The sequence below is a fragment of the Anas platyrhynchos genome, chromosome 7 (assembly GCF_047663525.1).
Source record: "Anas platyrhynchos isolate ZD024472 breed Pekin duck chromosome 7, IASCAAS_PekinDuck_T2T, whole genome shotgun sequence".
NCBI classification, from domain to species: Eukaryota; Metazoa; Chordata; class Aves; order Anseriformes; family Anatidae; genus Anas; species Anas platyrhynchos.
Window position 1 is genome coordinate 16,944,986 of NC_092593.1, and position 22,100 is coordinate 16,967,085.

At 69.8% G+C, this 22,100-nt stretch overlaps 3 protein-coding genes across 11 annotated transcripts in view; 2 read left to right on the top strand and 1 right to left on the bottom strand.

Moving 5' to 3' along the window:
- SPEG (striated muscle enriched protein kinase) overlaps positions 1-12,410 on the top strand; it is a 33,891-nt gene extending 21,481 nt beyond the window's left edge. For 7 of the 8 annotated variants that reach the window (XM_072040831.1, XM_038181892.2, XM_072040830.1 and 4 more), the window contains 30 exons: positions 20-209; positions 310-539; positions 632-751; positions 866-970; positions 1,043-1,249; positions 1,383-1,506; positions 1,617-1,789; positions 2,480-2,592; positions 2,784-2,952; positions 3,043-3,136; positions 3,271-3,471; positions 3,582-3,642; positions 3,842-3,919; positions 4,034-4,206; positions 4,298-4,324; positions 4,509-4,661; positions 5,000-5,042; positions 5,137-5,205; positions 5,301-7,545; positions 7,633-7,779; positions 7,860-7,976; positions 8,060-8,227; positions 8,483-8,605; positions 8,785-8,949; positions 9,076-9,694; positions 9,779-10,018; positions 10,098-10,321; positions 10,546-10,621; positions 10,813-10,962; positions 11,103-12,410. In XM_072040831.1, coding sequence (XP_071896932.1) covers positions 20-209; positions 310-539; positions 632-751; positions 866-970; positions 1,043-1,249; positions 1,383-1,506; positions 1,617-1,789; positions 2,480-2,592; positions 2,784-2,952; positions 3,043-3,136; positions 3,271-3,471; positions 3,582-3,642; positions 3,842-3,919; positions 4,034-4,206; positions 4,298-4,324; positions 4,509-4,661; positions 5,000-5,042; positions 5,137-5,205; positions 5,301-7,545; positions 7,633-7,779; positions 7,860-7,976; positions 8,060-8,227; positions 8,483-8,605; positions 8,785-8,949; positions 9,076-9,694; positions 9,779-10,018; positions 10,098-10,321; positions 10,546-10,621; positions 10,813-10,962; positions 11,103-11,310 — 6,812 coding nt within the window. In that variant the 3' untranslated portion in view covers positions 11,311-12,410. The remainder of the gene's footprint in view (positions 1-19; positions 210-309; positions 540-631; positions 752-865; positions 971-1,042; positions 1,250-1,382; positions 1,507-1,616; positions 1,790-2,479; positions 2,593-2,783; positions 2,953-3,042; positions 3,137-3,270; positions 3,472-3,581; positions 3,643-3,841; positions 3,920-4,033; positions 4,207-4,297; positions 4,325-4,508; positions 4,662-4,999; positions 5,043-5,136; positions 5,206-5,300; positions 7,546-7,632; positions 7,780-7,859; positions 7,977-8,059; positions 8,228-8,482; positions 8,606-8,784; positions 8,950-9,075; positions 9,695-9,778; positions 10,019-10,097; positions 10,322-10,545; positions 10,622-10,812; positions 10,963-11,102) is intronic. The other variant, XM_072040832.1, reaches the window with a different exon arrangement.
- Positions 12,411-12,824: 414 nt separating this feature from the next.
- On the top strand, positions 12,825-16,849 carry GMPPA (GDP-mannose pyrophosphorylase A). The gene is made up of 12 exons (XM_072040840.1): positions 12,825-12,984; positions 13,075-13,172; positions 13,518-13,621; positions 13,706-13,898; positions 13,978-14,037; positions 14,114-14,244; positions 14,889-15,023; positions 15,099-15,196; positions 15,313-15,359; positions 15,432-15,524; positions 15,622-15,790; positions 15,875-16,849. The coding sequence occupies exons 1-12, from the start codon at positions 12,942-12,944 to the stop codon at positions 15,973-15,975; spliced, it is 1,272 nt and encodes a 423-aa protein (XP_071896941.1). The 5' UTR covers positions 12,825-12,941; the 3' UTR covers positions 15,976-16,849.
- A 447-nt stretch (positions 16,850-17,296) lies between these two features.
- On the bottom strand, positions 17,297-21,440 carry LOC119717440 (rac GTPase-activating protein 1-like). Of its 2 annotated transcripts, none has more exons than XM_072040839.1 (16): positions 21,215-21,440; positions 20,920-21,122; positions 20,719-20,843; positions 20,506-20,584; positions 20,344-20,397; positions 19,894-19,971; positions 19,521-19,641; positions 19,183-19,343; positions 18,940-19,101; positions 18,740-18,835; positions 18,459-18,660; positions 18,277-18,382; positions 18,032-18,164; positions 17,843-17,957; positions 17,640-17,757; positions 17,297-17,563 (listed from the first exon to the last, which is right to left on the bottom strand). In XM_072040839.1, exons 1-16 carry the CDS (start codon positions 21,297-21,299, stop codon positions 17,530-17,532), a joined length of 1,872 nt encoding a protein of 623 aa, XP_071896940.1. In that variant the 5' UTR covers positions 21,300-21,440; the 3' UTR covers positions 17,297-17,529. The 2 variants fall into 2 exon arrangements, with proteins under 2 accessions (XP_071896940.1, XP_071896938.1); XM_072040837.1 differs by having other exon boundaries at positions 17,300-17,563; positions 19,521-19,644.
- Between the last annotated feature and the right edge of the window lie 660 nt (positions 21,441-22,100).

Here is a 22,100-nt window from a genome sequence, read left to right on the forward strand (position 1 = left end):
GGGCCATCTCTCCGCGCAGGCCAGCCAGTGCAGGAAGGGGAGAACGTGCGGATCCAGCGGGACGGGGGGCTGCACTCCCTGGTCATCGTGCACGTGGGCAGTGAGGACGAGGGGCACTACGTGGTGACCGCCAGGAACGCCCACGGCCACGTGGAGTGCTCTGCCGAGCTCTACGTGGAGGAGCCACGGCCATCTGCTGCCTCCCAGATGTAAGACGGGTGTCCCCCTGCTTGCTGCCCCCTGGGATTTTTGGGGGGGTCCCTCCCCTGGGGCCGGGCTCCCGTGGTGAGCACGTGTGGGTGGTCGCAGCTCCAAGCTGGAGAAGATGCCGTCCATCCCGGAGGAACCGGAGCAGGCGGAGACGGAGGCGGAGTGCTTCACCATGCCCGACTTCCTGAAGCCTCTGCACAACCTGGAGGTGGTGGAGTCGAAGGAGGCGGTGCTGGAGTGCCAGGTGGCTGGGCTGCCCTACCCCTCCATCACCTGGTTCCACAACGGCACCCGCATCGACAGCACGGACGACCGCAAGATGATGCAGTGTAGGGCCCCCCGCCCTCCCCGCGGCACCGGGGGCTCCGGGAGGGGAGCTCGGCACCGTGCTGCTGACGGGCTCTTTCCTCTGTCCCCCCAGACAAGGACATCCATCGCCTGGTGTTCACGGCCGTCAGCCACGCGCACGCTGGCGTCTACAAAAGCGTCATTGCCAACAAAGTGGGGAAGGCCACATGCTACGCGCACCTCTACGTCACGGGTAGGTGACAGGTGGGGCTCGGCGTCCCCGCAGCACGGTGCTGGGGTGGCAGGGGACGGCACCACAGGGAAGTTCAGTGGGGGGCTCACACCTCTGCCCACCTCTCCCATGCAGACGTGGTGCCCACACCACCTGACGGGCCCCCCACGGTGGCCTTGGTGACCGGCCGGGCCATCACGCTGACGTGGAACAAGCCCAAGTGGCTGGACACTGCCATAGGTGAGGGGGCTGGGGGTGGGCAGCAGCCTGGTGGGGTGCCGGGGGCTCCGTGCTGACCCTGTCCCCACGCAGACCCCAGCTCGGTGACCTACGTGGTGCAAATGCAAGTGCTGGGCACGACGCAGTGGGTGGTGCTGGTGAGCGGCGTGCGGGACACCACCTACACGGTGCACGGGCTCACCAAGGGGGCCCAGTACCTCTTCCGCGTCATCACCGCCACCCCCAAGACCAACAGCAAGCCCTCCCCGCTCGTGGGGCCCGTGCAGCTCCTGGATCGGGGTGAGAGGGGCAGCGGGGCGAGGGAGGGGTGCTGGGGTGGGACGTGGGGGGTCTGCGTGCCCGGCGGCGTGGCGAGCTGCCCGGGGCTGGGCGACGCACGGCGCAGAGGTGGTGGTGACAATGTGCGTGGCAGGTCCCTACCTGGAGGAGGCCCCGGTCATCCTGGACAAGCCAGACGTGGTGTACGTGGTGGAGGGCCAGCCGGCCTCCGTCACCATCACCATCAACCACGTGGAGGCCACCGTCACCTGGAGGAGGTAGGTGGGACGCGGCGTGGCGTGGTGCCCACCCCTGGGGCCGGGCACGCACCCGAGGGCGACGTGCAGAGCTTGTGGGGTGGCCACAGGCTGACGGCGTGTGCCCACAGGGGCGGGCAGGTGCTGGGGGAGCAGGACGGCACGTGCGAGGTGACGATGCCGGATGACGACCAGCACTGCCTGCGGCTGCTGCGCGTGGGCCGGGGGGCCGCGGGGCCGCTGGCCTGCGAGGTGAGCAACCGCCACGGCTCTGCCCGCTGCACCCTCCGCCTCCGCCTCGCAGGTAGGTGCCCCCGCGCCGGGGGGCCGTGCCCCTCTGCCATGGGGGGCATCGCCCTATGGTGCCCCGAGGCCGTGTGCCGTGGGGGTGGCATGGCCCCACGGGGTGGCACTGCCCCCACGGTGAGCTGTGGCCGTGTGCCATGGGGGCACTGCCCCACAGCGCGGCGTTGCTCATCCGTGCGCCCTGCGTGTATGTCACCCTGTAGGGCTGAAGGCCCTCAAACCGTGGCACCTACCTTTGGTACTGCCTGGTAGTGCTGCCTGGTGTCCTGCTCCTCTGTCTGACTTGGGCAGAGGTGTCCTGTGTGCCCCATGAGTGTGTGCGGGGGGTGGCACTGCGCCGTGGGTGGCACTGTGCCGTGTGTGCACTGCGCTATCGCGCCCCTTGGCCACGTGCCATGGGTGGCACTGCTGCAGGGTGCCCCATAACCACGTGTAATGAGGTGGCGCTGCCCCCGGTACCCCACACCCATGTGTAACGGGGAGATGCAGCCCCACTCTGCCCCATGCCCACATCTGGTGAGTGGCACTGCCCCACGGTGCCCTGTTCCCACCGCATTGTCCCAGCCCTGCGGCACTCCACGTCCCCGTGCCACGGGCTGGCACTTGCTCTCAGTGCCCCCCAGCTCCCCGTGCCCGCGGCAGGGGGCTGGCACTGCCCCATGGTGCCCCACGCCCCATTTCTCGGCAGAGGCACCGCGCTTTGAGTCCATCATGGAGGACATCGATGCTCAGGAAGGGGAGACGCCACGCTTCGCCGTGGTGGTGGAGGGGAAGCCGCTGCCGGACATCATGTGGTACAAGGTGGGGTGGGGCCCACCACCTCCCCCCGACCCCCAGACCCACGCTCCCTGCTCCCCTCCGCTGCCTTGGGGTCCCTGGGTGGGGGCTTTGGCTTTGTGCCACCCCAACTGGTGCAGGGTGCTGCATCCGTGCCGGTGTGGGGAGCTGGTGGGGGGCAACAGGGGACCCCCTGATGCCCGCTGTGCCCCCAGGACGGGGAGCTGCTGGAGGAGAGCAGCCACCTGAGCTTCGTCTACGAGGACAACGAGTGCTCCCTGGTGGTGCTGGGCGCCGCAGAGCCCGACAGCGGGGTCTACACCTGCACAGCCAGGAACCTGGCCGGGGAGGTGTCCTGCAAGGCGGAGCTGGTGGTGCGCTCAGGTACGGCCACCTGGCTCCCACCCTGCCCGGCCCCACGGGGCAGCCCCCAGCCCCCTGATCGCCGCCCCCCAGCCCCTCTCCTTCCCCCAGCCCAGCCCGCGGCCGATGCCAGCATGGAGGAGGATGCACTGCACAAGGCGCGGCGCCTGACCGACTACTACGACGTGCACGAGGAGATCGGGAGGTACGGGGCCACCAGGTCCCCTAAGGGCGGTCCTGGTCCTCCTGGGGCAGCTCCCTGCAGACCCCAGTGCCTGCAGGGACGGGGGTGCCTCCAGCTGCCCTGCCAGCCCCTTCCCATCCCTCCCCACATCGCAGGGGGGCTTTCTCCTACCTGCGGAGGGTGACGGAGAAGAGCAGCCGGCTGGACTTCGCCGCCAAGTTTGTCCCCGGCAGGACCAAGGCCAAGCAGTCGGCGCGCCGGGAGCTGCACATCCTCTCGCAGCTGGACCACGAGCGCATCGTCTTCTTCCACGATGCCTTCGAGAAGAAGAACGCCGTCATCATGGTGATGGAGCTGTATCCTCCGGGACTGCGTGGCTGGGGGAACACGGGTGGGCAGGGTGGGTGCGTGGCAGCGGGGTGCCGAGGGGGGCACGGCGTTCCTGTGCTCCTTGACCAGCTCCCAGCTGTGCCGAGGACGAGCTGCTGGACAGGATGGCGAGGAAGCCCTCGGTGTGCGAGTCCGAGGTGGGTGAGCCCTGGCAGGGCAAAGCCATGGGGTGGAGAGGGCGGCTGGGGACATGGGGGGCTGTCCCCGCCCAGGGACATTGCGCCATGCCCAAAGGGAGGTGACAGGCCTCTCCATCCCCTGCCTGGTCCCACGAGGGGCTGAGGGGACCGTGATGGTCCCCTGGGTGCCATCCCCACCCCGCCTCTGCTCTGGCAGGTCCGCTCCTACATGCGGCAGATCCTGGAGGGGATCTGCTACCTGCACCAGCACCACGTGCTGCACCTGGACATCAAAGTGAGTGCTCTCCCCACGGCCCCCAGCTCGGGGGGCAGCCCCCGTGTCCTGCCCTGCCCCTCCCCGCCCCGGGAGCCTCCCGCCAAGCTCCCAGCCGCCCCACGTGTCCTGTAGCCAGAAAACCTCCTGATGGCGGATTCGAGCAGCGAGCAGGTGCGCATCTGCGACTTCGGCAACGCGCAGGAGCTGACGCCCGACGAGCCGCAGTACTGCAAGTACGGCACCCCCGAGTTCGTGGGCCCCGAGATCGTCAACCAGAGCCCTGTCTCCAGTGTCACCGACATCTGGTAAGGGCAGCCCCCTGCCGGGCTGCACCCCGGCATCCCCACTGTGCTGGGGGGCTCGTGCTGTGCAGTGACCCCCCTCTCCTCTCCGCAGGCCTGTGGGGGTCATCGCCTACCTGTGGTAAGTACCCAGCTGTGGCCCCACGTAAGGGACCCCATTTCTGCCCCGTTTCCAGCTGGGGCCACGCTTGCCTCCTCCCCAGCTGCTCCTGCCCCGTGGCACTGGGGCTGGGGTCTGTCCCTCAGTCCCCAGGGCTGGCCGTGTGGCTCCCCCGTGTCCCGGTGACCGTGTCCCCTCCTCGCAGCCTCACGGGGATCTCCCCCTTCGTGGGCGAGAACGACAAGACAACGCTGATGAACATCCGCAACTACAACGTGGCCTTCGAGGAGAGGATGTTCCAGGGGCTCACCCGGGAGGCCAAGGGCTTTGTCATCAAAGTGCTGGTCAACGACAGGCTGTGAGTGCCACGGGGTCCTCCTGGGGGCCCGGCACCGGCTGTGTGCCCCCTACCCGTGTTCCTGGGTGGTGACGGGTGCTTGGGGCTTCAGGACACCCCAGATGGGTCCTGCTGGGGCTGGACAAAGTCCCTGTGTCCCCACTAAGGGTGATGCCCTCCCTCTCCATCCTGCTGCCCCATGGCATGAGCCTGGTGCTCCAGGGAGGGTGGGTGCACAGCTGGATACAGGCAGGCTGGGCGCACGGCTCTGCACCCCAAGGTGCTGGGGTGAGGGGGCAGCAGGGGACGCCAAAACACCCTGGGCAGGGCGGCCCTCATTTGGTGGTGCTGCTTCACAGGAGACCCAACGCGGAGCAGACCCTGGAGCACCCCTGGTTCAAGGTGAGTCTGGGCACGGAGCAGCACCGGGGGGCAGCGGGGTCCCTCAGGGCTCGGTGAGGGGTCCGTGTGATGCTGCTGTCCCCTCTCCCCGCAGACGCTGGCCAAGGGGAAGGTCATCAGCACCGACCACCTGAAGCTCTTCCTCTCCCGTCGGAAATGGCAGGTGAAGGCAGGGGCTGGGGCGGGGGGCTGTGCGCCAGGCTGTAGGGTGCCGTGCCGCCCAGCGGGGCCTGATCCAGCCCTGTCCCCGTGCTGCAGCGCTCGCAGATCAGCTACAAGTGCAACATGGTGCTGCGTCCCATCCCGGAGCTGCTGGAGGACACCTCCAACCACCTCTCCATCGCCGTGCCGCGGCACCTCAAGGAGTCCCCGGCGCTGTCGTCCTCCTCGGACTCGGACGACCTGGATGAGCTGCCTTTCATCCCCATGCCGCACCAGGTGGAGTTCTCTGGCTCCCGCATGTCCCTCAACGAGATCCCCACGGACGACGAGGCACCGGGGCCGCCCGAGGGCCCGAGGCAGGAGGTGGCCGTGCCAGGGGACGGCTCCGCCATGGAGTGGCAGAGCGAGGGCGCGGGGAAGCCCGGGGTGGCCCTGGGGAAGAGGCCGAGGGCCGCAGGGCCACGGCGGCCGTGCGCGGAGGCAGAGGCACCCGGCTCCTCCGACGAGGAAGCCCCCGAGGCCCAGAAGCGGACAGAGTACCCCCGCAAGGCCATGAGGAAGGGCTCCAGCCTGGAGTCCCCGGAGAGCGCCCGCAGGGGCGAGCTGAAGCGGGGCAGCTCGGCCGACAGCGCCCTGCTGCTGGGGCAGCCCCCAGGGGCCGAGGAGGGGGCCGAGGTGGGCCGGGAGCCCCGCCGAGCCCTGGCCAAGGCGGCCTCCATGGAGCTGCCGCGGCGCCGGGGGGGCGAGGAGGAGCACGCCCAGCGCCTGGAGCTGATGCGCCAGCGCCTGCTGCGGGGCGGCCCCACCGACGGCAAGGTCAGCGGCTTGCGGGGTCCCCTCCTGGAGACGCTGGGGGTCAGCCCCGACAAGAAGGGGCTGCGGCCACCCCGCATGGAGCAGCTGGCGCCAGCGGGGCCGCGGCTGGTGAGGGCAGCCTCCAGCGAGGCCGCCTCGTCGCAGCATCTGCCTGCGGAGCGCGTCCTGCAGAAGAGCAGCTCCTTCAGCCAGGGTGATGCCGAGCCCGTCGTCCGGCACCGCCGCTCCGGCGCGCCCCTGGAGATCCCGGTGGCCCACGCGGAGGCCCAGCGGCTCAAGGAGTCCCCGTCGCTCTCGGCGCTCTCTGACGCCCGGCCCCAGGCACCAGAGGCCACCTTACCCCGGCCCCCTGCAGCCAAGGCTGCCCAAGAGAAGAGGCGAGTCCCTGAGGAGCAGGGCCAGCCCCCTGCCAAAGCATCCACCACCGCTGCAGGGAAGAAGCCAGCAGCTGCAAGGCAGGAGGAGAAGGCAACCACCAAGGCTGAAGCCACCAGAGCCAGTGGGGAGGGGGCTGCCAGGGTGAGAGCAGCCACCCCAAAGCAGCCCGCAGGCCCTGGCACCCGGGCCCCCAAGGCATCCTCCTACGCCGAGGTCATGCAAGCCATGGGAGCCACACGGGGTAGGGAGGCGGCCACCGAGGAGACCCCGCAGCCCCCAGCTGCTGCCCCTGCCCCTGCCCCTGCCCCTGCCCCTGATGAGCCCCCCGCGCCAGCACCAGCGGAGAAGAAGGAGCCGAAGGCCAGCGGCTCCTCCAGCTCCCTGCTCATCGAGGACATTGACTCGGAGGAGGTGTTCGAGGCCAAGTTCAAGCGGAGCCGCGAGTCGTCGCTCAGCCGCGGGCTGAAGCTCCTCACCCGCTCGCGCTCCGAGGACCGGCACTTGGCCAGCCCCGCGGCGCACGACGAGGGCATCTACCGGCCCACCCCAGCTGGCGTGCCCCTGGAGCTGCGCAGGAGCCAGCCCGATGGCTTGGCGGAGAAGTCCCAGCCCGGCGGCTTGGCGGCGAAGTCCAAGTCGGTGCAGGACCTGCATGAGGTGCAGAAGGACAGCGGCTTCCTCCGCAGGATGTCCGTGCTCCTCAAGCGCACGCCACCTGCTGAGAGGAGGAAGAGCAAAGGGGAGGAAGGGGGCGGCGAGACCCCGACCCGCGGGCGCCGCTTCTCCTGGAGCCTGGGCCTGGGCAGCTCCAAGGAGCGCAGGGACTCAGAGAGCCTCCGCTCGGAGCCGGGGGGTGGCGGGGAGAGCGAGTCGCCAGTGGTGGCGGTGCGCAGGAAGATCAGCGCCACCATGGAGCGTGTGTCCTCGCGGCTCCGCAGCCTGTCGGACGAGCGGCCGGAGGACGAGGAGCCGGGGGAGCCCGGGCAGCGGCGGCCCTCCCTGCTGCGCCGCTCCATTTCCGAGGGCGACAGCCTGCGGAGGGTGGGCGTCGCGGCGCAGGACCAGGTGGGTCCCCCCCCGGCACCGGCACCCTCCTCCGAGTCCCTGCGCTCGGAGGGCAGCACCCGCTCCTCCGCCTCCAACAAAGGTGAGCTGGGGGACAACGGCACCGCCGGGGTGGCCGGGGCTGTCCCCAAGCCCCTGTCTGAGCCGCCCCCTGTCCTCGTCCCCGCAGGCGAGGGGCAGAAGCGGTCGCGCTGGGAGCGCTGGGGGCTGTCCCGGGCTAAGAAGGAGAAGATGTCCTCGCAGCCCAGCATCCCCTCCAGCCTGCTGCGGGAGGAGGGCTCGGCGGCCGGCCGGCAGCACGCACCCAGCGAGTCGGGTAGGCACGGCCGGGGCGCAGGGTGTGGGGGGCTCCCTGCTGGCACCCCACGGTCCTTACCCTGTCCCCCCGCCCCGCAGACTTCCCCCCTGTTTTCCACATCAAGCTGAAGGACCAGGTGCTGCTGGAGGGCGATGCGCTCACCCTCTGCTGCCTGCCCGCCGGCAGCCCGACCCCCAGGATCATCTGGATGAAAGGTGGGGGGCTGCTGCCGGGGCTGCCGGGCCGCTGGGTGCCGGGGGGGCCGCGGTGGCATCGCTCTCCTCTGCTCCCCCGGCAGACAAGCGCTCGCTGCAGCCGGACAGCGCGCTGAACATCGTCTCCTGCAAGGATGGCCGCCAGATGCTCACCATCGCCAAGGTCTCCAGGAAGGATGCGGGGCTGTATGAGTGCGCAGCTGCCAACACCCTGGGCACAGCCATCAGCTCCTGCACGCTGGCGGTGGCACGTAAGGATGTGGGGGGAGACCTTGGGGGACAGGGCATGCACCAGGCACTGGGGATCGCCTGCTGGGGGCTGGCTCTGGCAGGAGGAACACGCTTGGGCACTGCTGCTCGCCTAGTGGCACAGCCCCGGGGCTGGGGACGCACCAGGGCAGGGCACTCGGTCTCTGCTCTCCACCCGGGGTTTTCGAGGGGGCCACGCTGCTGTTGCACAGGCGTCTCCCCGTGGGTCCCAGCCTGCCCTGTCTGTCCCCCGGCAGGGCTCCCCGGGCGGCCGGGCACCCCGGAGATCGCCCAGAAGTACAAGAACACGGTGCTGGTGCTGTGGAAGCCCGCAGAGAGCAAAGCCCCCTGCACCTACACGCTGGAGCGCCGGCTGGAGGGTACGTGGCCAGTAAAAGTGGCCACACGCTGCTTGGGGACACCCCCTGGCTGGGCTACAAGCCTTGCCCTTGCATGGATGGGTGCTGGGGGCCTGGGGAAGTGTCCTTGGGGGTGGGGACAGGAGGCTGCGCCCTGCCTCACCAGCTCCCTGAGCCTCACCGTGCCTCTGTGCCGGCAGGGGAGCACGAGTGGAAGCTGGTCAGCACCGGCATCACCGACTGCTACTTCAACGTGACGGAGCTGCCCCCCGGCAGCACCCCCAAATTTCGGGTGGCCTGTGTCAACAAGGCCGGGCAGGGGCCCTTCAGCACCCCGTCGGGCAAGGTGCACCTGGAGGCAGTAGGTGAGCAGAAGCCCTTCCATGGGGCAGCACCCACAGCGAGCTCAGGGATGTGGGGCTGGCTGTGGGGCTGCAGCCCCTGCTGCCTGCACCCCGCTCCTGGCTCACGGCTCCCCTTCCTCCCCGCAGATTCCCGAGCTGCCCCGGCCAAGGACGTCGCCGTCCCCGTCCCCGACAAGGTGGCCTCCAGCCGCTCGACCCAAACCCCCCAGGCACAGCTGGAGCCCCCTGCCACGGGGCTGCCCCCCACCACGCCGCCCCGCAAGCACAAGGCAGCTCTGCAGCAGCCCGAGCGCCCACCGCAGGCTGGCGTCCCCGGGGGGCCGCGGCCAGACCCCGAGCTGCCGCCCAACATCACCGTCTGCGAGCCCCCAGAGCTGGTGTTCACCCCCCCTCGGACTGCCGCCGTGCCCCAGGCCAGCTCCCCAGCCCGGGGCTCCCCCACGGACACGTCCACCCCCGCCTCGCCCACCCAGGGCTCCCCCCAGCCCCGGGCACCCTCCCCATCCAAATCCTCCCCGGCTCCCCCGGCGTCGACCACCTCCAACGCTGCTCCCCCCAGGAAGATGCCCCCCTACATGGTCACCTCCTTCGTCTCCATGCCCCCCACCTCGCCCCCTGCCCAGGAGGCCCCCGCCTCTGCCCCATCCTCCAAGGAGCCCCCAGCTGACAGCGGGGCCCCCGACGGCACGGCGCTGCGGCAGGGCGTCCCCCAGAAGCCGTACACCTTCCTGGACGAGAAGGCGAGGTGAGGATGGGTGGGACGGGGTGCTGGGACGGGGTGACCCCAAAACATCCCAGCCGGGGGGCTGAGCATTGCCCGGTGCTGCAGGGGCCGCTTCGGGGTGATCCGGCTGTGCAAGGAGAACGCCACGGGGAAGCACTTCATAGCCAAGATCGTGCCCTACGAGGCGGAGAGGAAGCAGAGCGTGCTGCAGGAGTACGAGATCCTGAAGGCGCTGCACCACGAGCGCATCATGGCCCTGCACGAGGCGTACATCACCCCCCGCTACCTGGTGCTCATCTGCGAGAACTGCGCCGGCAAGGAAATCCTCTACAGCATCGTGGACAGGTCCTGGCGGGCGGGCAGGGGGGGCACCGGGGTCTGGGGACCGGCGTGGGGACCCCGCTCACGTCCCCGAAACCCGCAGGTTTCGCTACTCGGAGGACGACGTGGTGAGCTACGTGCTGCAGCTGCTGCAGGGCCTCGAGTACCTGCACGGCCGCCGCATCGTGCACCTCGACATCAAGCCCGACAACGTCGTCGTCTCGGGCATGAACGCCCTCAAGATCATCGATTTTGGCAGCGCCCAGACCTACAACCCCCTGGTGCTGCGGCAGCTGGGCCGGCGCGTGGGCACGCTGGAGTACATGTGTGAGTGGGGCAGGGGGACGGGGCGCAGCCCAGGGGGCTTTGGGGAGGCTGGGGGGTCTTTGGGGAGCTGGGGGTGCCTGTTTTTTTTTTTTATTTTTAGGGTTTCTGGGCTCTGTTGGGGTATGGGGGTGCTGGAAGGCAGAAGGGGGGGGTGCTGGGGGTGCTGTGGGTAGGGGGTGCTGGGCTGGCCACCCCATATACGTGCCAGGTTTGCTCCCTTGCAGCACCAGAGGTGGTGAAGGGCGACCCGGTGGGCTCTGCTGCGGATGTCTGGGGTGTCGGCGTCCTCACCTACATCATGTAAGAGAAGGGCTGCACCTGGGGTGTGCCGAGCAGGGCTCGGTGCCACAGGGGACACCGGGCTGGGGGGACGCTGCAGCCCTGCAGACCCACCCCAGCCGGACCCCCTATGGGGGTGTGTGGGTGCGGGGTGCCCTCTCTCAGCTGCACCCCGTCCCGTGCCACCTCCTCCCTCCCTCCCTCCCTCGCAGGCTGAGCGGGCGGTCACCGTTCTTCGAGCTGGACCCCATCGAGACGGAGAACCGCATCCTGGCGGGGCGCTTTGACGCCTTCAAGCTGTACCCCAACGTCTCGCAGAGCGCTGCCCTCTTCATCCGCAAGGTCCTCACCGTCCACCCCTGGTGAGTGCCTGCTGCTGGAGAGGGCTGGGACCCCCTGGGGCCAGGGATGGAGCGCTGGCATTCGGTTTTGGGATGCTGTGGGGCACCGAGGTGGTGGTGGGCACCCCGTGGCTCTTGACCGTGCACCACCCCTGCTCCAGGAGCCGCCCCACGGTGAAGGACTGCTTCGCCAACGCCTGGCTCCAGGACGCCTACCTGATGAAGCTGCGCCGCCAGACCCTCACCTTCACCACCAACCGCCTGAAGGAGTTCCTGGTGGAGCACCAGCGGCGCCGCGGCGAGGCCGTCACCAAGCACAAGGTCTTACTCCGCTCCTACCAGGGCGGCCAGCCGCCAGGGCCGCAGTAGCCGCGAGGGGCGAGGAGCCAGAGGAACATTCCAGGGGCCGCGGGACGGGGCGGCCGAGGAGCCGGGAGGAGCCCACGGACCCCACGTGCCGGGGACGCTGGCGGGGCAGGACGGGGAAGGGGACGGGGACAGGCGGCGACTCTTTATGTGGAGACGATGGAGAGGGAAAACGGAGCCCCAGCAGGGGCCGGGCAGCGATGCCGGGATGGATGGATGGATGGAGAATGTGTCAGAGGGTTGGGGGAGGACACATGGGGACGGGATGCGGATGAGGAGCTCGGAGAGCCGCCAGCACGCCGGCCAGCCTGGGCCATGCAGTCGGTGGGGTCTGGCCCCACAACACGGGTCCTGCCGCAGCTCAGCCGTGTGCCTTACACCACAACCCGCGGCTCCCACCGGCCACAAGCACAGGGGGCGAGGGGCACAAGCCCCCCGGCACAGACTGAGGGTGCCCGGCAGTGCCCGAGGAGGGGGGCTGTGCGGAGAGGGGCCAGCCACCAGCACGGCCCTGTGGGGCTGCAGCCCGGGACCCACGCCGGTGCCTTCCCCGGGGCTGCGTGCCACCCCCGGCAGCCCCGTGCCACGCACACTCCTGCGCCTGCTCAGGCCCACGCTGCTCGTGCTCCTTGGGGGCACCCCGAGCGGGTGGAGATGCTCACCCACGCGCCTGCTCCTGCAAAGCCCCCCCGGCACCCCCTGCAGCACCTCCCGCCCCGCAGTGCGCTCACGCACGGCCCCACACGTGCCTTGCTGAGCCACGCACCCCCTTGCACACGCGTGCCCTTGCACATGCACACGCGCCACCCGCACCGGGGCCGTGCGGGGTGCTCCGTGCTCCGCGCCCCTCCCTGCCCGGCCCCCCTTCGCCTCCCCTGGGTGCCCCGCTGCGGGTCGGGGGCAGCGTTTGGGCACCGCCTTCCAGCTGCTGCTGTAGCGCTCGGGCTTTATTTATTGACCTGGGGGAGAAGGCTGCTGCCCCGGCTCTGCCCCCGTCCCCGCGCCTGCCCCCGCCTCTCCGCCGGGCTCCGGTGTCGCCACCGTCCCCGTGGCCTGGAGCAAGCGAGGTGCCAGAGCAGCAATAAAGGCCCTGAGCAGCCGGATCCTGGCTCCGTGGTGTTACTGGGGGGGCGAGGCGTGGGTGTGCGAGGTGTGCAGGGTGAGAGGAGTGTGGGAGGTGGGGATGGGGTGGGCTGGGCTGAGGACAGGGGTAGAATCAGTGGTGAGGGGGGTGGCCCCATGCACCTGGCTGCACCCACAGCCCTGAGGCGTGCACCGTAACACACACGCGTGTGCAAGGGCACAGATAAAGAGATGCTCGTGCAAATGTGCACGCGCAGCTGCGTACCTGGGTGTGTGTGCAAACAAGGGCTTGTGCCCGGGCACCACCCCATGCCCTCAGCACCATCCCATCCCCAGACGTGTGTTTGCACACCCACACCCACACGCACACGCGCGCGCGTTCCCGCCAAGCCGGGCGCGCCCTGCAGGCGTGGCGCGCCCCAAGCCCCGCCCACCCCCCTAAGCCCCGCCCCCCGCGGCGCGCCGGCGGGCTCCGGGTGACGCGGCCCGGACACGTGTGCGGAAGCCCCGGGCGGCAGCGGGGGGGCCGGGCCGGGCAGTGCCGGGCCGCGATGCCGCTCAAGGCCGTGATCCTCATCGGGGGCCCGCAGAAGGGTGAGTGCCGGGGGGCTGCGGGGGGGGGGTGGGGGGGGGGTAGGGGCCCGGCCCGGCCCCGCTGAGCGCCCTGCCCGGCCCTGCCCGCAGGCACCCGGTTCCGGCCGCTGTCGTTCGAGGTGCCCAAGCCGCTGTTCCCCGTGGCCGGGGTGCCCATGGTGCAGCACCACATCGAGGCGTGCGCCAGGGTACGGGGGGTGAAAGGGAAGGGGGGAGGCTCAGGAGGAAATGGGGGGTTCAGGGGGAAAGGGGGGAGCTGGGGGGTAAGGGGGTGTCAGGGGGAAAGGAGTGGGGTTGGGGGAAAAGGGTGGTGTCAGGGAAAATGGGGGACCTGGGGGGTAAGGGAGGATCGGGGGGAAAGGGGAGGCTGGGGGCAAATTGGGGGTGTTGGTGGAAATGGGGGACCTGGGGGGTAACAGGGTGTCAGGGAGAAATGAGGACGCTGGGGAGAAAATGGGGGTGTCGGGGGAAATTGGGGACCCGGGGGGTAAGGGGGTGTCGGGTCCCAGCGCTGCCGTCCCCGCTGTGCCCAGGTGCCGGGCATGAAGGAGATCCTGCTGCTGGGCTTCTACCAGCCCCACGAGGCCCTCAGCCGCTTCCTGGTGGCGGCGCAGCAGGAGTTCAAGATCCCCATCAGGTGGGTGCCCGCCTGCCCTGCTCCCTGCCACCCCCCCGCCACCTTCCCCCTCTCAGCCCCTTCCCCTCGCCCCCCTGCCCGCAGGTACCTCCAGGAGTACGCGGCGCTGGGCACGGCGGGGGGCATCTACCACTTCCGAGACCAGATCCTGTCGGGGGGCACCGAGGCTTTCTTCGTGCTGAACGCGGACGTGTGCTCCGAGTTCCCCTTGCAGGAGATGCTGGGCTTCGGGCAGCGGCACGGGGCCGCGCACGGCTTCGTCATCCTGGGCACCACGGTGAGCCGGGAGCGGGGCTGGGGCCGCACGGCTCTGCCCTGGGTGCAAACTCCAGCGCTCAGCCAGCCTCGCCCCGCAGGCCAACAGGACGCAGGCGCTGAACTACGGCTGCATCGTGGCCAACGCTGACACGCAGGAGGTGGGCGAGGGGCAGGGGGTGGGCGGGGGGGGCCACGCGGTGCTGCGCCCCAGCCCTCACCTCTCCCCATTGCCAGGTGCAGCACTACGTGGAGAAGCCCAGCACATTCGTCAGCGAGGTGATTAACTGCGGCATCTACCTGTTCACGCCTGCCATCTTCCAGCACATCGGCGAGGTTTTCCAGCGGCAGCAGCAGGAGCTCGCGCTGTGAGAGCCCCCCCACCCCTGCCCCTGCCCCTGCCCCGCGTCCCTCCCACCCCCCCGCTCCCCGGGGCTGCAGCGGCACGCTCATCCTCCATTCTTTCTCTATCTTCTCTCCTCTCTGCCATCACTCACTTGTTTCCTGGTCCTGCACCAGCTGTCCTTACCTTGGGTAAGTCCGTCCTGTGCCGTCCTGTCCCTCTGTGCCTGCGCTGGCTGCTGGCTGTGCTGCCCTGCGCCCTGCTTTCCTCCTGCTCCCGCTGCAGCCCTGCCAGGCTGCCCCCTCTGTGTGTCCTCCCGGCCAGCCTGAGGCTTCCCCTCTCCCTCCCTGTCCTCCCACCCCATCCTCATGCAGCGCTGTACAGGGGGCCGAGGGGGCCGTTCAGCAGGGAGCGTCCTGCCTCCCCTCCATCCCCCTCACCCCGCACACAGCCGGCTGTGCAGCGAGGGCAGGACCCCGCACGTTTCCTCCTACCCGGGCCAGGTGCAGCTCTTGCACCACCCGCTTCTGGCCCCAAGCTTGTTTTGGCTGGCAGAGCAACTCCAGCCCTGCCTTTGGGACAAAGTGCACGGCCAGGAAGGAGCCCCTCGGTTTGGGGTGTTTGGGGTCCCTGGCTGGGGCGGGGGGCTGACGGTGCTCTCGCCCGCAGAGAGGAGAGCTCCAACGGCTGGCAGCGCGCCGAGGTGATCCGGCTGGAGCAGGACGTCTTCACCGCGCTGGCCGGCAGGGGCAAGCTCTACGTCTACCAAACCGAGGGCTTCTGGAGCCAGATCAAATCGGCCGGGTACGGGCGGGGGCTGCGTTTGGACCCCCCTCAGCCCCCGCAGCCACACCAACAGCCTCGCTCTCTGTCCCCCAGCTCTGCTATCTACGCCAGCCGCCTCTACCTCAACCAGTACAGCAAAACCCACCCCGAGAGGCTGGCCCAGAACAAACCTGGAGGCCCCATCATCCGAGGTACCCCCCTGACATCCCCCCCCCCCAGGGGCCCTGGGAGCTGCCCCATGCAGGAAGGGGACCAAGGGGCGCGTCCTGCCCCGCTCACCCAGCCCCGACCCCTCCCCGTGTTGCAGGGAACGTCTACATCCACCCCACGGCCTCCATCGACAGCACGGCAGTGGTGAGTGCCAGGGGGCCCCACGGGGCCGAGGACCCCCTTTCCTGAGCTCATCGCCTCCCTCTGCCCCCGCAGCTGGGCCCCAACGTCTCCATCGGGGAGGGGGTGACGGTGGGAGCCGGCGTGCGTGTGCGCGATTCCATCGTGCTGCATGGGGCCGCGCTGCATGTAAGTAGGGCTCACCCCGGGGAGGGTCAGGGTGTCCCCCCCGGCACCTCGCTGCCCCTCTCTCACCCCATCACTGCTCCCTGCTGCCCCCCCCCAGGACCACACCTGCGTCCTCAACACCATCGTGGGCTGGGACAGCACCATCGGGCGCTGGGCGCGCGTGGAAGGGACGCCCAGCGACCCCAACCCCAACGACCCCTATGCCAAAATCGACAGCGAGAGCCTCTTCAGGGACGGCCGCCTCACGCCGTCCATCACCATCCTGGGTGAGTCCCGGCTGCAGCCCCATTTCTGGAGGACGGGGCAGGCTCTGCTCCCCTCTTATCGCCCCCCCGGCGCTGTCCCCGCAGGCTGCAGCGTCACCATCCCCGCCGAGGTGGTTATCCTCAACTCCATCGTGCTCCCCCACAAGGAGCTGAGCCGCAGCTGCAAGAACCAGATCATCCTCTGAGGTCGCTGCCTGCTGGGCTGGGGTGGCCTCGGCCACCTCTGTCACCTCCTGGGGGGTCCCAGCGCCCTGGGGGCGGGTGAGGAGCCCCCTGCCAGTGCCTGGCTCCTGCTCCGGACAGACATTAAAGCTGGTGAGCATCGGCCTCGCTTGCTGCTTCTCTGGGAGCACAGGGATTTGGGGGAAATGTGGGGGCAGCACGTGGCTCAGGCGCCAGGCCAGCTGCTGCCAGGGGAGCTCCTGCTGCCTGCAGGGTCTCTGGCCCTGAGCTTTTTTTGGGTGCCTCTGTACCGAGGGGCACTACCCACAGGGGCTTGGCACCCCGTGCCAGGCTGCCCCCCAGCCCGTGTCTCCAGTTTTTGGGAAGGTCTTAGAGTCATGGGATCGCCCCAGCTGGAAGGGACCCATAAGGATCATCGAGTCCGACTCCTAAGTAGGAGTTTTGACCTCTCTAAGAGGCAGGGGAGCTCTGTGCCTGCTGTGCCTCCGCACCCCCCCAGCACCAGCCCATTGCGAGAGTCCCGCTGTCAGCAGCGGGATTGCAACAGCCTGAGCTGGGCTCCTGCCTCCTGGGGCAGGGACAGCAGCGCCAGGCTGCTCCCAGGGCACGGGGCAGGCAAGACCTTTCCCTTTCCTTTTCCCCCCCCCCCATCCCTTCCCTGTGCTCTGTGCTCCTGCCCCGAGCCCCTCAGGGCCCCCGCTCTGCAGCAGGCACAGCATTAGGGATTCTCCATCCATCCCGCACCCCCCCAGCTCGGCGGATTTGCAGCAAATCCTCGCTCCCAGCCCTGTGCATTCCCGTGCCAGCTCTGCTGTGGTCCTGGGCGGGGATTAGCTGTTCCCTGACTTTAAGCACATTAAAACTCCCTCAGTTTTGCCTCTGCCTTGGATGTGCTAATTTCCGTGCCCTCTGGTGCGCACCCCTGCGCGGAGGGAAACTGGGCCAGCAGCGCTGCTCGCTGTCAGGACCATACTTGAATTCTCTCTCCTCCGGCTCCCACAGCTGCCCTGGTTTTTTTTTCGGTACAGTTTTCGGGTTAGTTTCCAGCCCTGCTGCGGGGCAGACAAGCCCTTGCTCCATCCAGCTCCCCCCCGCACACCTCCGCTGCGCTCCAGCTCCGTGCCGGAGGGGAGGAAGGAGTTAAGGGGGCCCCAGCCGAGGTGCCAGGAAGTCTGGAAGCGCTTAGGGTCGTCCTGCCCCAGCAGCTCTGATTACTTGGAGGCCAACATCTGGGCTGACAGGGGCCCCTCGCTGCAGGGGGACCCTGCCTGTCCTCCCCCTGCCCACCCAGGCGCGTGGTGGTGCCGGGCAGGCAGGGAGGGCCGCTCACCTCCCCAAAAACCCCGGCGCAACCCTGCCAGGGAGGGATGCACACCAGTCCCAGCCCGGCTGGTTTTGCTGCAAAACGTTTAATTGAAGCATTTCATACCAACACTTAACACGAACCAGCCCCTGAGCCCTGAGCTCAGCGCCGCAGTCCCACGCTGCTCCGTGCCACAGGCTTCCCTCCTCCTCCTCCTCCTCCTCGCTGCCAGCTCCATCCCTGGGGAGCACAGCTACACCGGGGAGGGGAAGAACCGCCCCACCTTCCTGGGGGAGAGGAGATGAGTCAGGAGCACCAGTCCTGCCCCCTTGGTTCCCCCCAGCCCTCTCCAGCAGCACTCACGGGGGCCGTGGAGCCGTGCCCACGCAGCTCCGCAGGGCGCCGGGGAGGCAGCAGGTCCCGGGGGGGCTCAGCTGCCCCCCGTGGGGCTCCGGGGAGGTGATGGGGTGGCAGAGGGGCTCTGTGGGACAGAATGCAGATTTGGGGTTAGGGTGTCACACCCCAACCCTGCTGTGAGCAAAAGGGTGGGGGTCCTGGGGGCTCACCACGTTCACCCCCTGGGTCCGGGGCGCTGGCAGGCGTTGGCACCAGGTTCTCCTGCTCCGTCCCCACGAAGCCTCTCCAGAAGTCGGGCGGCAGGGCGAGGAGCCGAGCCACCACCTGGGCACAGAGGGATAGAGCCCGGGGCTGCTGGTGGCACCGGGGGCACCGCCGGCACCCGGGGCCCCCCTCACCTTGCTCTGCCGCGGCGTGTCCTCCATGATGGCCAGCGGCGTGGGGGTGGCCGAGCTGTGCCCCACCAGCGTGGGGCCGAAGACACGGGACAGGTTGAGGATGTCCATCTTGCAGTCGGAGCTGCGCGACACCCTGCAAGAGGGGACGGGGGGAGCGTGCCGCCCAGCCCAGCAAGCCCATCCCCAGGGGATCCCATCGCCCCAGGGCACAGGGGGGTGGGCGCAGAGCCCCCGGAGCCCCTCACCTGAGCAGGTGTAGCATGAGGAAGGCCAGCGTGTCCCTGTTGGCCGGGGGCAGCTTGCCGACCACGTGCCGCAGCGCCGTGCTGCAGGCGGTCTCGTCGGGGATGTCTGCGGTGGCAGCGGGGTTTTAGCCGAGGATCGGCCCCAAACCCCACCCCGAGCCCCTGCTCGTCCCCCCGCTCACCGGCAGCCCGCAGGAAGGCCGGGTGCAGGCTGAAGGTGACCAGCGGCTCCTTGAGGCCCCGCAGGAAGTCCTTGAGCACCCCGCACACCACGTGGATGTCGGACACGTCACCCAGGCTGGGCAGTGCGCCGCCGGCACGCAGCAGCCGCTGCTTCCACTCCCGCACCAGCGGCTCGGCGCCCGGCACCCGGTACAGCCCTGCCTGGGGGCGCAGAGGGGCTCAGCCCCGTGGGGAGCACGGCCTCACCGTGCCCCCCTGTTGTCACCACCCCGTCCCCTACCTCGGCCAAGCCGCGCGTCTCCACCTCGGTCACACAGTGCACCACCAGCGCCGGCACCAGCGGGGGTGTCAGGGGCGCAAAGTCAGCCAGGACACCCTGGGGATGACAAGGAGAGGGGAGGGCAGTGCTGAACCCACACAGCCCCAGTTCCCCAGCCCTACATCATGCCCCAGCCCACGGGGACCCCGTGCCGCCCTCACCTCGCGGGGCCAGGCGTGCTGGCGAGCCCGGGGTCCGCAGGGCCCGGGGCAGCACAGGCGGCACTTGGCGTGCAGCAGCAGCTGGCAGCGCCGGCACTTCAGGGCAGCCTTCCCAAAACGGAGGCGGGAGCCGCAGGCACCGCAGGGCTCGGGGCGGATGACCTGGTGGGGGGGAATTTGGTCAGCACCCCCCTGCATCCCTCCTGCGTGCCCCGGGGTCAGAGGTGGGGAGGAGGCACGCACCGTTTTGGAGGTGAACTGGTGCTGGGGCTGCAGGAGGCTGGGTGGAGGGGAGGTGAAGGGGGCTGGTGCTGGCTGCCCCACAGAGCCACCCTCGGTGTGGCTGTCCTGCCCTGGGGCACGGCCTCCCGAATCCTCACTGGTACCCCACGCTGTGGCCGGCTCTGCAGAGAGAGGAGGCAGTGGAGGGGACCCCATAGGCAGGGGGCCACAGTCCCACCACAGTGGGAGCAAGCATTCCCCAGCAGATATCTTCCCTCCCCCGTGATGGCAGCACCCCCAGGCTGGTCCCACACCCCCATAAGCATCTCACCCCCCCGCCCATGCCCCCCATCCACGACCTGCACGCGTGGAGACGCGGTGTCCCTGGCGAGAGCGGCGGGGTGGCACCAGCACAGCAGGCGGGAGGCTGCCAGCAGGCTCCGGGACCTCAGCAGGAGGGGGTGCAGGGGGCACGGTCACCTGCTGATTTAGGGGGGCAGTGAGGACATGCCTGGCTGCAGCCCCACAGCGCTCCCCATGAGCTCTGTGGTCCCGCACAGCCAGGGGTGCTGTCACCCAGGACAGGGGGACAGGGGCTGCGGGGACCGAGGTGCACCCCAAGCCCTCGCAGCCCTGCAGGACCAAAGGATGCGTCCTCCTGTCCTTCTGGCACCGGGCCCTGCACCCCCACCGCCCCCCAGCCCTGCCCAGGGTGCTGGGGTCCCTACTCACACTGCTCGGGGGTGCCACAGAGGAGCGGTGCCGCTTTGCCACCACCACGGGGCCGATCTGCGGGGCCAGGGACACACGCTGGGGACAGAGAGAGGGAGAGGGTGAAGGGTGGGCAGGGAGCCTGACTCTGACCCTTGAGGCCCCCAACATCCACACACCAAGAGCCCCAAACGAGTGCTCTCAGCACCACAGGGCGCATCCCGTGCCCTTGCAGCACCTGCCCCACAGCAGGTACCGTGGGGGCCGTGCAGGCCAGGCCTGCAATGCAGAGGTGCAAGCGGAGCTGCGCGCAGGATGCCCGCACGTGGGGATGAATTATTGAGGAGCCCAGCTGGGCCGCGGCGCAGGGTAATGGAGTTTCTATTGATCCAGGAGGTTTGCTGCGAGATGACGCTCCCAGCCCAGCGCCAATAAATTACCCCCCCTGCCAGCCCCGCGCTCCCCTCCTACCTGCCTCTCCTGGGCTTTGCGCTTCAGGGCCCGTGCCACCGTCACCTCGACGTCCTGGAAGGCAGAGGGGGTGCTGGGGGCTGGCTGGGCCATGTGGGGCAAGCAGCACCCCCGTATTTGTGCTCTGCCACAAGCAGGACAGGGAGTGGGGTTGCTCCTTACCACGTCGTCCTCAGTGCGGTCGTAGCTGATGTCCGAGTGGGACAGGAGAGACTGGCACGAGTCGTCCACCGCAGATGACCTGCAGGAAGAGCTGGGGCTCAGCACAGCCGGGGTACCCCCAGACCCCAGCCAGCACCTGGGGCACCTCCACAGAGCCTGAGCATGCTCTCAGAGGAGAGGGTCAGGGGACGCAGGGCCACCAGCTTCGCTCACCTCCTGCCCGGTGCCAGGGCCGCCCCGAGGCGCCGGCCAGCCAGGGCTCTGAGGACGGAGCACTGCTCCCCGTTTCCCCATGGCTCCTGCATCAGCGACTCGAAGACCAGCTGGAGTTTGCGCTCCTGCGAGCCGAAATGGGGCAGCGGTGAGGCCGGCACCCCCCGGTACCCCAGTTCACCAGCTGCCAGCCCCACCGACCTGCTTCTCCAGCTCAGCCTCGGCTCGGTGCCGCTTCTTCATCTCCACCTCCACCTGGTTGCGGGCGTGCTTCAGCTTCACCTCCAGCGCCGCCCGCTCGGCCTCGGCGCGGGCCAGCTGCTCGCGGGCTCGCCGCCCGTCCTGCTCCAGCCGGCGGCATTTCTGGCGCGTCGCCTCGAAGCAGCGCACGATGCGGATGTAGTCTGGGGGCAACACCGCGCGGCACGCTGAGCGACCCCACACCCACACCCCGCGTGCCATGGGGAGCCCACACCCGGGGGCCGCGCGCTCCCACCTTCCTCCAGGCTGCCACCCAGCTCCAGCAGCTGCAGCGCCCGCTCCAGCTGGGCCAGCAGCCGCCCGCAGCGCTGCCGCAGCATCCCCGCACCGCGGCACGGGACGGGGCGCACCGGGGGGGTCCCCAGCCCCGCGGGTCGCAGGCTCCGAGCAGCGGCCGCCGCGCTCCGCCGTGCGCCCCCGGGCTGGCGCGGGCTGTAGGGGGCCGGGGGCCCCTCCCGGCCGGCCTATGTGGGCCGGGGGTCGGGGTGGAGCCCGGCCCGGCTCCGCCTCCCCCGGCTCCGACGGCTCCCGGAGCAGCGGGGCTGGGGGTGCCCCGGGCCCCCCGGGAGCGGGGAGCAGGGGGGTGCGCGCTGGGTGCGGGCTGGGGGTGCCGGGCGAGATGGAGGTTGGAGAAAAGAGGTGTGGGGTGTCCCGGGGGGGCGGCCCCACGTTTGCCAGGGTGGGTGCTGCTGGCGGTGTGGGTGCTGCGGGGAGAGCGCAGGCGATGCCCTTGGTGGGGGCGCAGGAGCGGGTGTCCTTGGCTGCCTCGCGGTGCCGCTGCGTGCTGGCACATGGCGCGTCCCCAGCCCGCTGTCCCCACACATGCTAAGTGGCTGCTGGGGACATCGGGGTCACCCCGGCACCCAGCACCCAGTACATCCTCCTGCCACCGTGCCACCTCTCCACGTCTTGGTTGGGGGGTGTCTGAGCCCCCCCCATGAGCAGAGAAGCCCACCGGACCTCTGGGCACGGCTGGGCCTGCCGTCACCTCCCGCTGTGCTGGCGAGGGGCACCCGGAGCCCCCAGCCTGCGGGGCTCCTGGCCAGGGCCATGTCCTGCAGATGGAGCCACCTCCCTGCTGCAAAGCCAGGCTGCTGCCCTTCCAGGCCCTGAAGGGAAGC

Coding starts and splice junctions, on each gene's coding strand:
- LOC119717440 (XM_072040837.1), bottom strand. CDS start 21,299: ATGCTGCGGCAGCGCTGCGGGCGGCTGCTGGCCCAGCTGGAGCGGGCG. Junction 18,836..18,939: donor AGCACGCCTGGCCCCGCGAG/GTGAGGGCGGCA, acceptor TGTCATCCCCAG/GGTGTCCTGGCTGACTTTGC. Junction 17,958..18,031: donor ACACGCCGCGGCAGAGCAAG/GTGAGGGGGGCC, acceptor CTCTGTGCCCAG/GTGGTGGCTCGGCTCCTCGC.
- GMPPA (XM_072040840.1), top strand. CDS start 12,942: ATGCCGCTCAAGGCCGTGATCCTCATCGGGGGCCCGCAGAAGG. Junction 14,245..14,888: donor CAGCAGCAGGAGCTCGCGCT/GTGAGAGCCCCC, acceptor TCTCGCCCGCAG/AGAGGAGAGCTCCAACGGCT. Junction 15,197..15,312: donor TGGAGGCCCCATCATCCGAG/GTACCCCCCTGA, acceptor CCCGTGTTGCAG/GGAACGTCTACATCCACCCC.